At 52.7% G+C, this 16,217-nt stretch overlaps 1 protein-coding gene across 3 annotated transcripts in view; it reads left to right on the top strand.

The window, feature by feature from the left end:
* The window catches only part of INSR (insulin receptor), a 123,620-nt gene that overhangs the window by 92,421 nt on the left and 14,982 nt on the right, over positions 1 to 16,217 (top strand). For 2 of the 3 annotated variants that reach the window (XM_079116205.1, XM_079116204.1), the window contains exons 8-13: positions 81 to 331; positions 1,844 to 2,011; positions 5,195 to 5,396; positions 7,761 to 7,796; positions 12,310 to 12,581; positions 15,190 to 15,329. In XM_079116205.1, coding sequence (XP_078972331.1) covers positions 81 to 331; positions 1,844 to 2,011; positions 5,195 to 5,396; positions 7,761 to 7,796; positions 12,310 to 12,581; positions 15,190 to 15,329 — 1,069 coding nt within the window. The remainder of the gene's footprint in view (positions 1 to 80; positions 332 to 1,843; positions 2,012 to 5,194; positions 5,397 to 7,760; positions 7,797 to 12,309; positions 12,582 to 15,189; positions 15,330 to 16,217) is intronic. The other variant, XM_079116206.1, reaches the window with a different exon arrangement.

Genomic DNA, 16,217 nt, shown 5'->3' with positions numbered 1-16,217 from the left:
CAGAGGGTAGTGAGGCGGTAGTGGACGTCCAGCAATGGCCGTGTGGTGGTGACCGCCTTCTTTCTCCTTTGTCTCGAAAGCCCTTACCAGAACGTGACCGAGTTCGACGGGCAGGATGCATGTGGCTCCAACAGCTGGACCGTGGTGGACATTGACCCGCCTCAGAGATCCAACGACCCCAAGCCCCAGCACCACCCTGGGTGGCTGATGCGGGGTCTCAAGCCCTGGACCCAGTATGCCATCTTCGTCAAGACCTTGGTCACCTTTTCTGATGAGCGTCGGACCTATGGGGCCAAGAGCGACATCATCTACGTGCAGACAGACGCCACCAGTACGTGTGTTTGTGAACGTGGTGTTGTCATGAGGTGGGGAAGAGGGACACCTCCAGGTCCTACACGGAGCAGTTGCCGTGACCCTGCTTCTCTGGGAGCCGGGTGCGGAGGGCGATGCGTTCAGGAGACGGTGTGGAGCCACAGCCTCCTTAGGGGGGAACCTAGTGTCCTCGTTCCCTGCGGTTCATGCCTTCCAGGGTTTTGTCATGTGAGGTCAACCGCAGTCCGGAAACATTCAAAGGAATATTCCGTAAATAAACCATTCATAACTTTCAAGTAACTTATCACAGAGCAGTGGTATAAGTGTTCTGTGACCGTCGTCCACCTCCCACTGTGGCTAATGTGTACATCAGTTCTACCCTAGGTCCGTGTGTACAGGGAAACCACAGCGTGCTCAGGGCTCCAGGGCTCAGTGCTGCCTGGCTTCCGGCCTCTGCTGGGGGTGGGGACTCCATCATCCATAGATAAGGGGGCGATCGTGTGTTTTTTCAGTCTCTTGTGAAGTTTTCAGACATTCACAGAGCCAGAAAGAATGCCTGTCTGTCCTCGGCTTCTCCACTTTGCCATTGTGGTTGTGTTTCTCCTCTTCTTTCCTCTTCCCACTTTAATTCATTAGTATTATTTTTTTTTACTGGAATGTTTCTCAGCGATCAAGTTATAGCTTCACAAAACCTAAGTCCTTCTCCCACGGGAGCCGTTCCAGGGAACGCTTGGCAGAGTCTGCCGCGCCATGGTTGTCCCAGCTGGGGAGGGGACGGCTGGCGGCCAGCAGGGGAGACCAGGGAGTCTGCTCGTGTCCCACCATGCAGCGATGGCTTCCCGTGACATAGCCTGGTCCGGCCCAGTGTCTGCGGGACAGAGAGTGCAAGCTTGCCCTGTGGGCTACAGTCCAAGCTTTGAAGTCGACACTGGCTTCCTGGGCTGGTCCACTCGCATGCCGTGTCTCCCAGCGATGCCGCCAGCTTAGTTTCTGGACGTATTAGCCTCCAGATCCTCTGCCCACTCTATGGCCTTTACCTTGAGTGTCCCTCCCCCCACCAGCTCCCGAGGACACCTCTATTTTTGAGGGGAATGCTTTGGGGAGACTGAGGCTGGTGCATTTTTGGGGCTGTCAGATGTCAGTTCAATGACCTGATCCAATGGCTTCAAGTTCACCCAGTGACCAGGTTCAGTTTGGAGCCAGTGTTAACCAGAAAGCATGAGTCTGGTGGTCTCCCTGGGGTCCTGTCTCTCCCCAGCAGCATCTCCCCAGTGCCTGGACCGGAGCTGGGCATGCGTTGGAGCTCCATCAATGCTCATGACGTGGACGGGTGAACATGGCCACGCATGGACTGTGATGTGGTGGCCCACGCCCGGCCTGGCTGGGGTTCCTTGTGCTGGTGCTTTCCTCTGATGTTAAATAATCCCGCAGCGACATCCTCTGGGTCCTGTGACTTGGGTGTGCCCGCCCCCTGGGTTCCACCCGGCAGCCTGCTTGTCCTCACTGTAGACCCGCTTCCTCTCTCCCGCAGATCCTTCCGTCCCCCTGGATCCCATCTCGGTCTCTAACTCCTCCTCTCAGATCATTTTGAAGTGGAAGCCCCCCTCGGACCCCAACGGCAACATCACACACTACCTGGTGTACTGGGAAAGGCAGGAGGAAGACAGCGAGCTCTACGAGTTGGATTACTGTCTCAAAGGTGAGCGCAGGGCCGGCCCCTTGTGCTACGAGCCACTTACGGGGATGGAGGACCCTCCTCCTGCTTCCCAGGGTGCATGGACACACACACACGCACACACACGTTCTCTCTTAAACAGAAGCACATTCACATCTTTGAACACTACACAACTACACACTCAGAAGACTCTGTCAAAACCAGATACACTCGTGGACCACACGGTGATGTTCTGTCCAACATGAGCCCCAGGTAGCACAGGGTTCCCAGAGGACACTGCTCCTTCCCTGTGTTGGCACTCCACGTAGTCACCCCACTGCGGTCCCCAAGGACGCCTTTCTCTGCCCCGTGCTTGGTGTCTGTCATGTCTGGTCACCGTCTTCCTCTGGGGCTTCTCCTTTTCCCCTTGTCCCCGCCACCACCCTGTGTGGCGGGCTTGCGAGGTCTCAAGCCAATCCAGAGAGGGACTCGGGCGCCACCAGGACGCCGGGGGTTTAAAGGGTTGGGGTCGGCAAGGAGCAGTCAGCTCTCTCTGCTCCTGTGCCTTCTGCTAAGACAGGTAGTTGTTTTTTCAGTCTTTAATCCTGTTTACTTCAAGGTCCTCCATCCGAGGGAAAAATGGAGAGCTATAGGAAGCCTCAAACTAGCTGCACTAGCTAAAAATGCTCTAAAACTGGGTTTAGTTCTGATTTTTGTGAATGCACGATAGTCGCGATTGTCTGTAGTGACAGGATACAGTGTGACTTCCGACACATGTATCCGATCAAATTCGAGTCATTAGCATGTGGGTCATTTCAAACGTTTACCATTTTTGTGATGAGAACCTTCAAAATCCAGTCCTCGGGTTTTGAACGCTGGCTGCCGGGTTGCAGGGACAAGAGAGAGCCCTGGTGGCGTTCCACGGGGGCTGTGCTCCACAGGAATGCACATTTCAAAAGAGCCCAGGATGGGCTTTTTTTTTTTTTAAATCCCCACACCAAATAAACTGAAGGACCCTTTTCCTCTTTAGTTAGTGCTTGGTTGGTTGGTTTCTTGCAGTGTTTTCAGCCCGTGGCCTTGGAGGAGCAGGGGCCGGTGGGGGAGTGGGAGCCGCGGTCTGCTCTTGGCTCATCCCCTGCCCTGCTCCGGGGCGCTGGCCAGGACACCCGGCCCTGACAGTCTGCCTCCTTTCTGGGAGCAGGGGCGGGGGACAGCTGATCCCTGGGAGCTGTCCCAGCTCTCAGATCATGTGCTATATGTGTGCCTCTGACATCATCCCTGCCTGAGCCCAGGATTGCAAACTGATTTATCTCCTGGATGCTTTATATAACTCCGAGCAAGCTGGCCCTCTGCTCAGCTCCTCGCCCTGCGCTCTGTCTTCCAGTATCCACTGGCAACGCCAAAGCTTTCCTTTTTTTTTTTTTTTTTAAAGAGCAACAACTATTATTCTGTGAGTCTAAATCTGTGATCACCACGTGACAGTCTGAGCATCGTTTTAGGTGTATTGTCAAAGAATTTCTCCAATTAAAAGTAAACTCAGTGAGGATGCATTCTGTGTGATCCGCTCCCGGGAGGTGCCCGAGTCGGGCTGAGAGGGGTGGGGGACAGTTGCAGCTGGGAGGACGGGGAAGCTCCAGAGATGGACTTTGTGACGAGCGGCCTCCGTTGTGAGGACACCTGCTGCCACTGTTCTCAGCACTGCAAAATGGTGAAAACGGTGGCTCGACTTTCTTTGGGACAGTTTAAAACACAGACGCAGACACACACTAATGAGTTCCCGTGACCAGTAGTCGCTTCCTGTTAGTGTGCTTTAAAAAAAAAAAAATTGTGGACTTAAGATAGAATTCACCATTTTAACCCTTTTCGGTGCACAGCTCAGAGGCGCGGAGGGCGCCTGCGTGCCACCAGCCGCCTCAGAACTCCACGCTGGGTCCCGAGGTGCTCCCCAGGCCGCCCTGCCCCGCGCCCACCCCGCTTCCAACTCACGTGTTCCCTTCGTGATCTCAGAAGAACCCCAGGCACCCAGTCTCCTGGGACCACACCTGGGTCCCATCAAATGTCCCTTCCTCTCCAGAAACTGACTAGGACCCTTTTGATTTTCATGTCTGTGGTGTGGCCCCCTCATCGTCACCCGCCTCAACTCTTGGGCTTCCAGTGATAGAGCGCAGGGGAGGCGGGACGGGGTTTCCTTTGCTCAGCAGGCAGCCTGGGGGCTGGAGTTTGCCTGAGGAGCAGCGTCCACCCGGCTGCGCTCAGTGTGGGTGGCAGGAGCCCCCCAGGAGTGACCTCAGGGATAAAACGCAGACGGCCATGGCTCTTTAAAAGAAGCCATTTAGTGATGTTAGGACCACCACCTTGGGACGTGGGCACTTTTTCTTCTCTTGTCAGTTCCCTTTCCGAGGCTGCTTTGAATGGTTTCCGACTCGGGCTTCTCTCTGGCCTTTAGTTCATGGTGTCCTGGGCCGTGGCACTGTGGACAAGGGGGGCTGGCCGTTCTCTGTGGACAGGGCCCTCCCGAGCATTGGAGGGTGTTGAGCGGCATCCCTGGCCTCCACTCGCGGGCACCCCCAGTCCAGGTGTGACTCCTCAGGTTTCCAGGCTGGGTGGGAACTACTGGTCAAGTCTGACTTCTGAATTCTCCAGTCGACGCCCTAGAATTCTGTGTGGAGTTCTGCTTTACCTTCTCATGACTTTACATTGGCATGGCTGATGGATCGATTTCATTCATTCACTGTGACAGCCCTTCTCCCACTGTCCCCTCCCTTACCCCAGTCTAGGTACATTGGTCCCTTGCAGTTTCCATAGGACAAGAAAATCCCTACCTCAGGGCCTTTGCACATGCTCCTTGTGCCACCGGAATCACTTTCCATCAAGTGACGTGTGGCTTATTCCTTAATTCAGATCCGCTCAGCGGTTACGTTCTCTGAGACCATTCCTGAACAGCACCTGCAGACACCCTAGGGCCTGCTCTGCCATCTGACCCGGGATATACCAATTTACTGGTTTGTTATAGAGTGTGGAGGCTTTTCCTGGTTTCTCAACACTCCAGCCATGCGATGGTGGTGTCCTGCTGACGTGCTCTCCCAGTGGACACTTGCGCGTCCCTCCAGAGAGAGTGGAGCTGGACCCCAGGCCCTGTGCCTCACGCCCAGCCCCTCTGAGAAGGCCCCTTTGTCTGTACCGGTGTGTGTTTCGGGGAGGCTTGAACCCCTGCTCTGTGCCCTCTAGGCCTGAAGCTGCCCTCGCGCACGTGGTCCCCGCCCTTCGAGTCCGAGGATTCTCAGAAGCACAATCAGAGCGAGTACGAGGATTCGGCCGGGGAATGCTGCTCCTGCCCCAAGACGGACTCTCAGATCCTGAAGGAGCTGGAGGAGTCCTCGTTCCGGAAGACCTTTGAGGATTACCTGCACAATGTGGTTTTCGTCCCCAGGTTAGAACCTCCCAGGCCCCCGAGTCTCTCGGTGTCTATTGGCCTGATGTTGGGGGGTCATCACAGAATGAGAGGAGGTGGGCCCCAGAGTCCACTGCAGGTGGGTGGAGTCTGAGCTGAGCCCTTTCCTGGATGGAGCAAAAAAAACCTTAGGCCTTTACCAAGGGGTGATGCACGCCTGTCATCCCAGCCACTTGGGAGGCTGAGGCAGGAGGATCACAACTTCAGGACCAGCCTCAGCAACTCAGTGAGACCCTGCCTCAAAACAAAAAATAAAAAGGACTGGGGGTGTGGCTCAGTGGTAAAGCCTCCCTGGGTTCAGTCCCCAGTTCAAACGATCAACAACCCACCTTGGGATTTCAGTGGGACCACTTTCAACGAGAGTCCATAGTCACACAAGAGGGAAACTTGATATAACCTGACATTTACCTTTCGTACTGAATGGCTCTCCACCCTACTTGTGAAACAGACCCCATTAGATCATTAGGCAAAGCTTGAGAAATGCCTGCCTGCACCCCACGTGTGATTGGCTGCTAAGTCTCAAACTCGGTCCCCGCTCCCTCTTTCCCAGTTCGGGTTAAGAGTCATCCTTTCGGAACGTTCCATCGAGGCCCAGAGGCCTCTGTTTCAATGGGCTGACTTCCTCAGTGAGGAGGAGCCCCTGAGGTCCAGGGAGGCATGCAGGACGCCCTGCTCCAAGCGTGGAGTCAGCTCGTTTCCCCTTCCTGCCAGCACGGACGCCAGGCCAAAGGCACGTCCCGGCGGGCAGTTCTCCCCTGGAGTACCCTTCCCCGCGTGAGCGTCAGGTAGAGTGGCAGGGCAGTCGACAGCAGGACCTGGGGCTGGGCTCCCTGCCCTTCTGGGTACGACTTGATGAGGCTCCTTCATTTCTCTGCCTCGGCCTCCTCGTCGGTGAAACAGACTCAATACAGTCAGCCCCCGGTGTCTGGGGGTGCTTCCAGGACCCCCGAGAACAGATGCCCAAGGCCCCGTGTAAGTGGCGCGGTGTTGGCAGAGGTTCGGATTCATCCCTGGACGACTGTAGCACCTACTGCCGTTGCTGGTTGCTCAGGAACACCGACAGCAGGGTCTGCGCTTGCTCAGTGCAGAGCAGTCCCCTGCAGACACTCGCCCCCACGGCTGGGCGGGTCACCCGTGGGAACCCCCGGATTCAGGGGGCTGGCGCCACCTTCCTATGTGTCCGGTCCTGAGAGTGATCGGGCTACGCAGGACCCTCCACCTCCACACCACTGACGTTTGCAGCCAGATTGTTCCGTGTGGCAGGAGCTGTCCTGGGCTTTGCAGGACGCCGAGTGGCATTTCTGGTCTCCACTCAGTGCCCAGAGCCTCTCCTACCCCAGGCATGACAACCAGAAGTACTGCCAGGTGTTCCCAGGCATGTGGGCTCTGAGTGTCCACAGCCGGGACCCCTCCGACCTCTCCATCTTTGTCCTCCTGCCCCCAGGACTTGAGAAGTGCCTGACACAACTGTCCTTTTCCAGAATGGGTCAAATCCCGGAGGGCTTGGCCGTCCCTGCACTCGCCAGTGCTGCCCCCGCAGACGTCTCCCCAGAACCTGCAGTGTGACCGTGCTGCTGCCTTTTCCTTCCTTCTTGCGTTTTTTCCCCTATGACCCTGAGTCCAAAAGAGCATTCAGGGGCACCTCCCAGGCCTCAAAGCAGTTACTGTTTTACTCACTGAAAACAAAATGCTGCTGGATTTGGGGAAATGCTAAGCTGGCTGTGGGCAAGTGTCACCAGATTTGACACCCTAAAGGCATCCCAGAAGACTGAGTCTCTGGGGAGCATTTCCTCTGGTTCCCCCTTGCCCCTTGCTGGATTCCCTGTTCCTATAGGAGAAGGTACCTCATTCACACCAGTCAGTGAGGGAGGTGGAGGGCAGCAGGACCCTTGTTTTAGTTTGTTTTCTGTTACTGTAACAAAGTACCTAAGACTGGGTCTCTTATAAGGAAAAGAGGTTTATTTTGTTCACAGTTTTGGAGGTTGAAAATCCAAGATCAGCTAACCCCATTGATCCAGACCCCCTGGGCTATATCCCATCATGGTGGATGGCATCATGCATGGCAGGAGTGAACAGGAAAGACAGGCCACATGGTGAGACAGGAAGCCAGACAGAATGGGGAGGGGCAGCAGTGAACTCCCTCTTGGCGTCACCTCTTAAAAGGCCCTGCCATCTCTTACCACACTGAGGACCAAACCTCCTGCGTGAGCCCTGGGGGACACACTCAGACCACATCCAAAGCCAGCGGAGCTCTTGCTGGCCCAGGACCAGGCCTCCGGGGTGTCAGTCAAGAGGCCCATCTGGAGTTCCACTGTCTTCAAAGTGGTCATTTTGTTTTCACAGAAAAACCTCTTCAGGCAGTGGTACCGAAGATCCTAGGTATGACTCACCCAGGGGACATCCATGTGGCCCTGTGGCTCTTCTGTGCCGGGCCTGTGGGCCTGGCGGGGCAGGGGCATGCGGTTGCCTTGGAGATCTCAGGGTTTCTCTGGCTTTCTGCACGAGATGGGCTGCTTGCTGAGACTGGGTGCTTCACAAATCCACTGTTCAAACGTCTTCACTCGGGAACGGAATCTGGGCATGAATGTGGGAAAAATCTTGACTAACAGCCTTCCTAAAACATGGAATCAGGGAGCGCTTCCCGGACGGGGCCTCCGTGCCTTGGTTTCCCCCAGGTGTCCACTCACTGAACATCCGTCCACACTTCCTGTGCCCATGCCAGGTGTCCAGCCTCAGCAGGGTGACCTGCCCGGCAGCTCCTCCTCCATGTGAGAACACTGATCTGGAAGGAGACCTTTTTACTTGGGTGACAGTATGAACAAAGGAATGTCATGTCACTGAATCCTACTGAGGGAGAGCTCCCTTTAATTTGTATCTTAAAAGAACAAAAGGAGGGCGGTCTTGGAGGAGGGGGAGACCCCAGAACCTGGGGAAGGCCCGCACTGGGGGGACCTGAGGTGAGACAGGAAGGACAGCTGGGGCCAAGCGCAGGGCTTCCCTTAGCAGAGGGCGCCCATGTATCTAGGTACCTCGTGGCCTCCTCTGACCCCTAGTGGCCATTTGGAATATAATCCATAGTTCAGAAGGTCCTGAACTGTGTGGCGTTGGCCCCTGGAGTTCTTCACTCATCCCTGGTGGGTGTGTGGGACTGGATGGTTCTCTGGAGTGGCCCGTCCTGGACGCTGTGGTAAGTTGGGCAGCAGCTCCGGCCTCCACCCACTCCATGTCCCGGAACCCCGCCCACCCCAGTGGTGGCAACGAAAGAGTCTCCAGACATTGTCAGGTGGGTCTGGTGGAGGCAGCCCTGCCTGAGACCAGGGCGTCCTGTGAGACTGTGGGACACCCGCCACCTCTGCAGAGTGGAGGACGCAGTCCATACTCTGCATGGGGCCCTTTCCTGGATGTGATTCTGTGGCATGCAGGGAGGCTGTGGAAATGTCGTAGGACTGGTTCCTTGGTGGCCGTAAAGCCAGTGTGGACATTAAGGAAGTCCCACACTTGGTTTCCCAGTGCGTGTGAAGGTCATGTTCACGCTGTACTGTAGACTATGAAGTCGGCAAAAGCATCGTCTCGTACAAAATACCTAACTAGGCTTAAAATAGTTCTTAAAAAATCACTTGAATCGTTGGAAAAATGGTGCTGACAGACTTGCCAGAGCAAGGGCCCCACGAACCTTCAGGTGGCGAGAAATGAAACGAGGCTGCGTCTAACAAGCTGAGGCTCTCCTGGACGTGCCCTGAAGCCCCTGGAGGAGACCATTCTGTCCCAGATGTTTTGATTCGAGTTCCTCGGTGCTGTTTGTGAGTCCCGAGCTCCTGGCTCTTTTCTCCAGGCTCATTTGTGCCTGTGCTGTAATATTCTGACTCCTGTTAAGTTGGAGGTACCTTCGGCTCCACAGCCATTTCCCCTTCCACCCAGAATGCTGCTGGTCTCTGGACACAAAAACACCACAGAGCAAATCTCAGTGACTTACCCCAAGGTAGGTTTCGTTTCCCAGCTACACATTTTCTGATGAAAGAACAATGAAAGCTGAAAGTAACTTCCAAGGCTGGAACAGAAAATGAAGGCTGTCCCTTAAATATCTATTGAGTTGAGCAGAAACTGAAACTCCCATCCAAGTCTGTTTGAAAAGTAATGAAAATGTAGATGTCATGTATCTTGTTGAATCTTGCCAAAGCTTGGCTTTAGTACAGATTAGTGGCTGTAAATGGTTCGATGAATTAAGAAGATAAATTTGTAAAAATTAGGGCTGGGGAGATAGCTCAGTTGGTAGAGTGCTTGCCTTGCAAGCATAAGGTCCTGGGTTCAATCCCCAGCACTATGAAAAAAAATTTGTAAAAATTAAAAAATATAAATGTATTGGGAATCAATATTAACCAAGTGTATAATAAATGTAATCGAAGGGAAAAACAAAAAAATCTAGAAAGCATATACTAGGATCTGAAGAAAAGAGTCATATTCTAAGTTCTCTGGACAGTGAGTATGTTCATTTAAAATTCTTAGAGAGGGAGAAGGGGAAAGAGGACTCTTATAAAATTAGGAGTAGAATACTTCTTCAAGATAATTATTACCTAACAGCCATGCTGACATCATTCTTGAAACTATTCTTATTAGAGTTAGGAAAAAAAAACAAGGAAGCCCAGTCTCATCATTCCCAGTGAGTATTTCTCTGGGCATGTGGCCAATGCAATAAGACATGAAACAAGTTGGCACTGCAAAGACCCGCCCATGAGAGGCTGGGGTGCAGCCCAGCGTTAGAGCACTGGCTCAGCCCACACAGTGCCCTGGACCCCTTCCCCAGTATTAGCTGTAAAAAAGGAAGGAAACTAAAAAAAAAAAAAAAAAAAAAAATAGAGTGTGGGTAACAAAATCATTGAGCTGTGCACATCGCCCAGTTTGAGGGTAGGTCAGCTGAGGCCCTTGAGCCGCTGCTGCCTGTTCTGTAAATGAACTTGTGTTGGAAGACAACCACATCCACCTGTCCACGTATTATCCACAGCTATTTAAGCAGTAATGGCAGACTGAGCACCGTCACAGAGGGTGTAGGCCTGTGAAACCCAAACATGCACAATCCAGCCTTTTATGGGAAAGATGTGCCAACTCCCGTTCTAGTTTATTCTAAGAAAACCAACCATGAAAACTTCAGAATAAGCGAGCATTCGAGGAAAGTAGATACACTATAAATAAATCCAAAGTTAGTATATACTTATGATAGTTAGAATATAAAATAGGGGAAAAGTCCCTCTTAAAATTGCCATAAAGCTTGAGTACACCCATGATAACCCATGGGTAGCTTTATAGCCCTTTATAGCTAGAATTAGCTATAAAGGTAACAACAAAGACTTTTTTTTAATGATGCATAAATTTTTACAAATTCATGTGAACAAGCATGTTTTGAACCATTTGAAGAAGCTTTCCAGCAAGCAGCAAGCTGGGGTAGATCTTACGGAATGATAGGTAAAAGGTCGGTACCCTTGAACTTGCATACATGACCTTAGAGCCAGATGTCTAAATGACGTTACAGCCACATGTCTGAATGGACCGTGGGAGTCGCAGTAAGGAAGGCACTAGAGATGGACAGAAAATCAGGCAAAGGACGAAGAGGGACGGTTCCCTGGAGACGCACGAAGAGCCCACCCAGGAAGAAGCGATCACCAGCAGCCCAACGAAGAGATGCAGCCAACACAGTGGCTGATGCTCTGAGGTTGAAACTTGGGGGACCCTTAACTCTTAACCCTCAGGGGGCCCGAGGTTGTCCCGAAGCGCGGGCTCACGGGCCCCCCAGGGTGAGAAGTGCCAGTGAGCACAGTTCCCAGGCAACGGTGCGGCCACGTGTGACAAGAAAGGCTTCACATCCTCTTGAACCGAGTACATTTCCTTCTACGAGTCTACTTTTAGGAACCAATAAGACCGTCGGAAAGATGAAAGCAGTATTCGTAGTAGTAAAACAAACTTGGGAGCACTTTTCACCACGCTCCTGGCCCCCCCGAGAAGACTCTTATAAACAGGAGGCTGGTCGTGTGAAGGACGACTCAGGCACTCAGTGGACTGTTTTGTAGACAGTCAAGGTTTCCGATTTTCTGCAGGGAGCGCGTGCTCCCTTTGTGATTGGGGAAACCCCTGACACCAAGAGAGAAAACACGGCAGGCCTGGCCTACTCGGGACATTATGTTTCAAGGAAAATATTTCACGAATGCTTCCAGCAGACCAAGAGAGTCGCACAGTTGGCTTGAGCCTCATCATAGCCAACAGAATATTCATAGGAGAGATGATTGCTCAAAGGAAGCCGGGGCCAGTTGCATTTCTTCCCTATCCTTTTCTTTAGGATTCTGAGAGGTGTTGGCTCTCATCGTTAATTCCGTCATATGTTTCTTTAAGAGGTGGGGAGAAGCACGCCAGCTGGATCCTGCTTCTCCAAGTTGCCCTGACTCAACCCTGTGATAAGATTCTTTTACTTGGAATTGAAGCTCCGTCCCTCAAATGTGACAGTGCCCCACACTCACAAGAATGAGGAAATGTGTTCCTCCAGTTGAAACTGATGGTGTGGGTCACAGTTTGGGCCACCGGGCAAATGCCCTGTGGCAGGTCTCCTGAATAGCTGGGCTCTTACCTGCTTGGGGCATCTTGTTTTTTAACACGGACCCTGGTGGCCTATTTCTCTGCAAATTGAAAACCTGGAATTGAGCATGTTGAGGGGAAAATGGGAGTGTGGCTATCACTGAGGGCCCCAGAGCCACCCAGGCCTGACAGTAATTACCTGGTAATTCCTGGCAATCTGCCTTTTAATCCACACCCCCTGCACCCCATCCTTTATGATTCGGCTTGGATTCTCCAGCATCATCTTCTCTGAGATGGTGACTGCGTGCCCACGTGTGTCCTCTTGCCATTACAGGCCGTCTCGGAAGCGCAGGTCCCTTGGCATGGTGGCGAACGTGACGGAGCTGGCGCCCACAGCCCTGGTTCTCCCCAGCAGCGCCCCCAGCGAGCCGGCCAGCCAGGAGGAGCACAGGCCCTTTGAGAAGGTGGTGAACAAGGAGTCGCTGGTCATCTCGGGCCTGCGCCACTTCACCGGCTACCGCATCGAGCTGCAGGCCTGCAACCAGGACGCCCCCGAGGAGAGGTGCAGCGTGGCCGCCTACGTCAGCGCGCGCACCATGCCCGAAGGTGGGCGCCGCGGGCTCGGGCGCCAGGGGGAGGCCGTGCATTCCTGGGGGGCTGTGTTGTTACTGGTTTGTGCGTTCTGGGCGTGTCGCCCAGGCTGTCCGCACACTCTGGGCTCCAGGCTTCCTCCTGCCGTGGTGGAAACAGTAGAAAATACACACCAGCGGCAGGAAAATGAGGGTAAGATTAAGAAACACGGATCTGGCGTGTCAGAGCCCCGCAGAGAGACGGAATCGCCAGGGCGTGTGTGTCTGTCTCCATGACTGTGGATAGGGTCCTCCTATCAGTGGAACCACGCAGTATCTCTTTTTGATTAATTCATACTATTTGTCTTCACAGTTTAGCCAACTGCCTCCCCAGTTGCTGGGATTACAGGCCTGCGCCACTGTGCCCAGCTGTATTGACTTTTTTTAATTCTCTTTTGTTGTTGTTGTTGTTGTCAATGGATCTTTTATTTTATTTGTTTATATGTGGTGCCGAGACTTGAACCCAGGGCCTCCCACATGCCAGACAAGTGCTGTACCACTGAACTACAACTTTTTGTCCGGATGTTTTCTCTTGCCATTGCTCCTTAAACAACACAATATAACAACCGTGTCTGCAGCATTTATGTTACAAGTTTTTAAAGTCATCTAGAAACAATTTAAAGTCCCCCGGAGGGTGTGCGTAGTTCTGTGCAGACATCACTTCCTTTCTCAGGAGGACAGCCACACTTGTGTGGAAGGAGGGAGAGGTTCATTTTAAGGAATTGGCTTATGCAGTTTAGGAGTCTGGATAAATCTAAAATCTGCAGAGTCGGCCAGCAGGCTGGAAACCCCAGGGAAGAGTCACAGTTCAGGCCCAAAGACCATCAGTGGCAGAATTCCTTCTTGCTTGGGCAGCTTCAGCCCTTGTTCTACTCAGGTCTTCAACTGATTAGGAGAGGCCCACTGCGTTACGGCAGGTCATCAGCTTTACTCAATCCACTGATTTAAATTTTCATCTCATCCAAAGAATAGCTTTGCAGAAGCACCCGGAATAATCTTTGGCACATATCTGAGCACAATGCCTTAAGCTGACATATGAAATTCATCATCACATGTAGTAAGAAAGGTTAAATTTAGTTACCCGAGTACCTGAGGCGAACCCTGATTAGTCTTTGTGTATTGTTCCACAACTTTATTTACTCAGATGGGTTCATACTATACAAATGATTTTTGTTCTTTTTTTCTGATTTTATTAAATTATGGTAAATATACATAACATGAAATTTACCATCTTAGCAGGCTCACTGACAAACGTGGTCCAGGGGCGTGAAGCACGCTGACACTGTGCAGCCCCCACATCTGTCCCCGCAGCTCTCCTCTCCCCACACTGAAGCTCTGGCCCATGTAACGCTGACCCCTGTCCCCTCCCAGCCGGGCTTCTGCCTTGCTACCTCTTGTCTCTGTGGATTGGCTGACTCCAGGGGCTTCCCGTGGGTGCGGCCACCTGGTCTTCTGTGCCTGGCTGATTTTACTCAGTCCAATGTCCTGGTGTTTCTTCCATGTTTTTGTGTATTATAGAACATCCTTCCTTTTGAAGGCTGAGTAATATTCCTAAAAGTAGCTTTCAACTCACTTTTTGGGCTCCTGAGCTGTGTCGTGTGCCCGGTTGCATGGTATTTCAGTTGCGAGCAGGCCATCGTGTCTGGTTTAAAGTCCTTTTGCAGTGGTCTGCCGGTGGTTGTGTTGAAACGTCCCACTTGACAGGGAACACTTAGATCAGCAGCTTGATACACTTGTCCAATTATTTTCTTCAAACCTATGTGTTGAGTTGGAATTGCTTGTTGAAAAGGCGTGCAGAGTGACAATCCATTTTTGTCACAAGGATCCTCCAGACATGAGTCGATTTATCTAAGCATGTCTATGTCATTTGTGTTCAAAGTGCTTTTCCCATGATGGTCTATTTAAACCCCAATGAAAGTGCAGTCTAGTCAGTAACAGGCCATCAGGGTCAGTTTCCTAGTTTTAATAACGTACAGTGGGTCCTCCCTATCCAAGGGTTCTGCATCCCCACGTCTAGATGAAAAACCACAGATGAAAAACGTCTAGGAAAAAGATTTCCCTTCGCCATTATTCCATGGACAGCACAGCATAATAACGATGTGCATCGCATGGACATCGTGTTAGATGTTACAACCATCCAGGGGGTCGGAGTACCTGGGGGATACTGCTTAGGGTCTGTGCAGATTCTGTCCCTCTGTGTGTGGGAGGCACTTGAGCATCTGTGGATCTGGGTGTCTGAGGGGGCCCTGGAGCCAGTCCCCTCACACGTCCACGCTCATCGACCCCCGTGGATGATGCGTGTGGGAGTTTTATTGGTGAAAACTGGATGAAGGGTCGTGGAAATCTCTGCTGTTTTTGCAACGTGTGGCGAGTCTGAAATGGCCTAACAGAAAAGGTCGATGAAGAAGGTGACCCAGGGACTCTTTCCCACCACCCCGGGAGGTTTCATAGGTCCGTTTTCCGATGAGGAAACGGGTGGGGGCCGTCCGTCCCACACAAGCCCAGCTCACGGCTGTGAAGCCGTCGGGCGGCCATGGTGGGTTTGACCAGAGTTGCTTCCAGCCTCTGAGTGCTGCTTCTTACAGCCAAAGCGGATGACATCGTTGGACCTGTGACCCACGAGATCTTCGAGAACAACGTCGTTCACCTGATGTGGCAAGAGCCCAGGGAACCCAATGGTCTGATCGTGCTGTATGAAGTGAGCTACCGGCGCTACGGCGACGAGGTAGGGGTCCGTTGTGCTTGCCCCCCCCCACCCCCGAGCCTCAGCTCTGGCCCAGGTGTGCCCCAGATGCTGTCCTGAGGCTCACAGCTGCGGCTCTGCTGCCCAGAGACGAGCGGTCGCGCCAGCGCGTGGCTCCCATCTGCCCTCAGTCCCTGACGCTGCCGTCAGCTGGTCCTGGGGTTAGATGGGGGCTGCCTCTGGTCTGTGGCTCAGAGTTGACCCACACCTCACCTGGGCTGGGGCAGCACCGTCTGATTTGAGAGCGTCCTCCCATAGCCAGGCCAGCCTCCGCCGGGGATTCCCAGGGACCCCATCCACTCTTGGAACCCACTTTAATGGGGCCTGAGAATGGAGTCAGCACACCGCGGCCTGCAGAGACTCGTGAAAAAGACCAAAGACGCACGGAGACTCTGTGGTCCTCACTAAAAGAGTAAATTCTGGAAAATAGAAGTGTTCTTAGTCATCTTTTGCCAACTGAGCGGGGTCGTCATATTTGCTTAACAAATGGCCTGATTTGCCTTTTTTAAATGATCATTTTTTTTTATTGAAGAATTTTTTTTTTTTTTTTTAATTGTGATGCTGGGGATTGAACCCAGGGCCTTGTGCTTGCGAGGAGCCTCCACCAACTGAGCTGCATCCCCAGCCCTTGGAGAAATGTTTGTTCGCAGTGCTGGGATCTAACGCAGAGCTTCACACATGCTAGGCGAGTCAGCCCGCCACCGCTCAGCCTTGTCCCCAGTGGTGGGTGACGTCCCTCCCTGCCCCACAGACCTCCTGCGCCAGGTGCACATTCATGAGTTGCTGTCCTTTGCCTGACTCCACAATGCGTGCTGGCTGCATAGGATTTGATTTTGCCGCTGAAGTTTTGTTTCTTTATCACATTTTGTT

Source organism: Sciurus vulgaris (assembly GCF_902686455.1).
Source record: "Sciurus vulgaris genome assembly, chromosome: 16".
NCBI classification, from domain to species: Eukaryota; Metazoa; Chordata; class Mammalia; order Rodentia; family Sciuridae; genus Sciurus; species Sciurus vulgaris.
The sequence above is the reverse complement of the archived record's forward strand: the minus strand, read 5'-3'. Positions and strand labels throughout refer to the sequence as shown.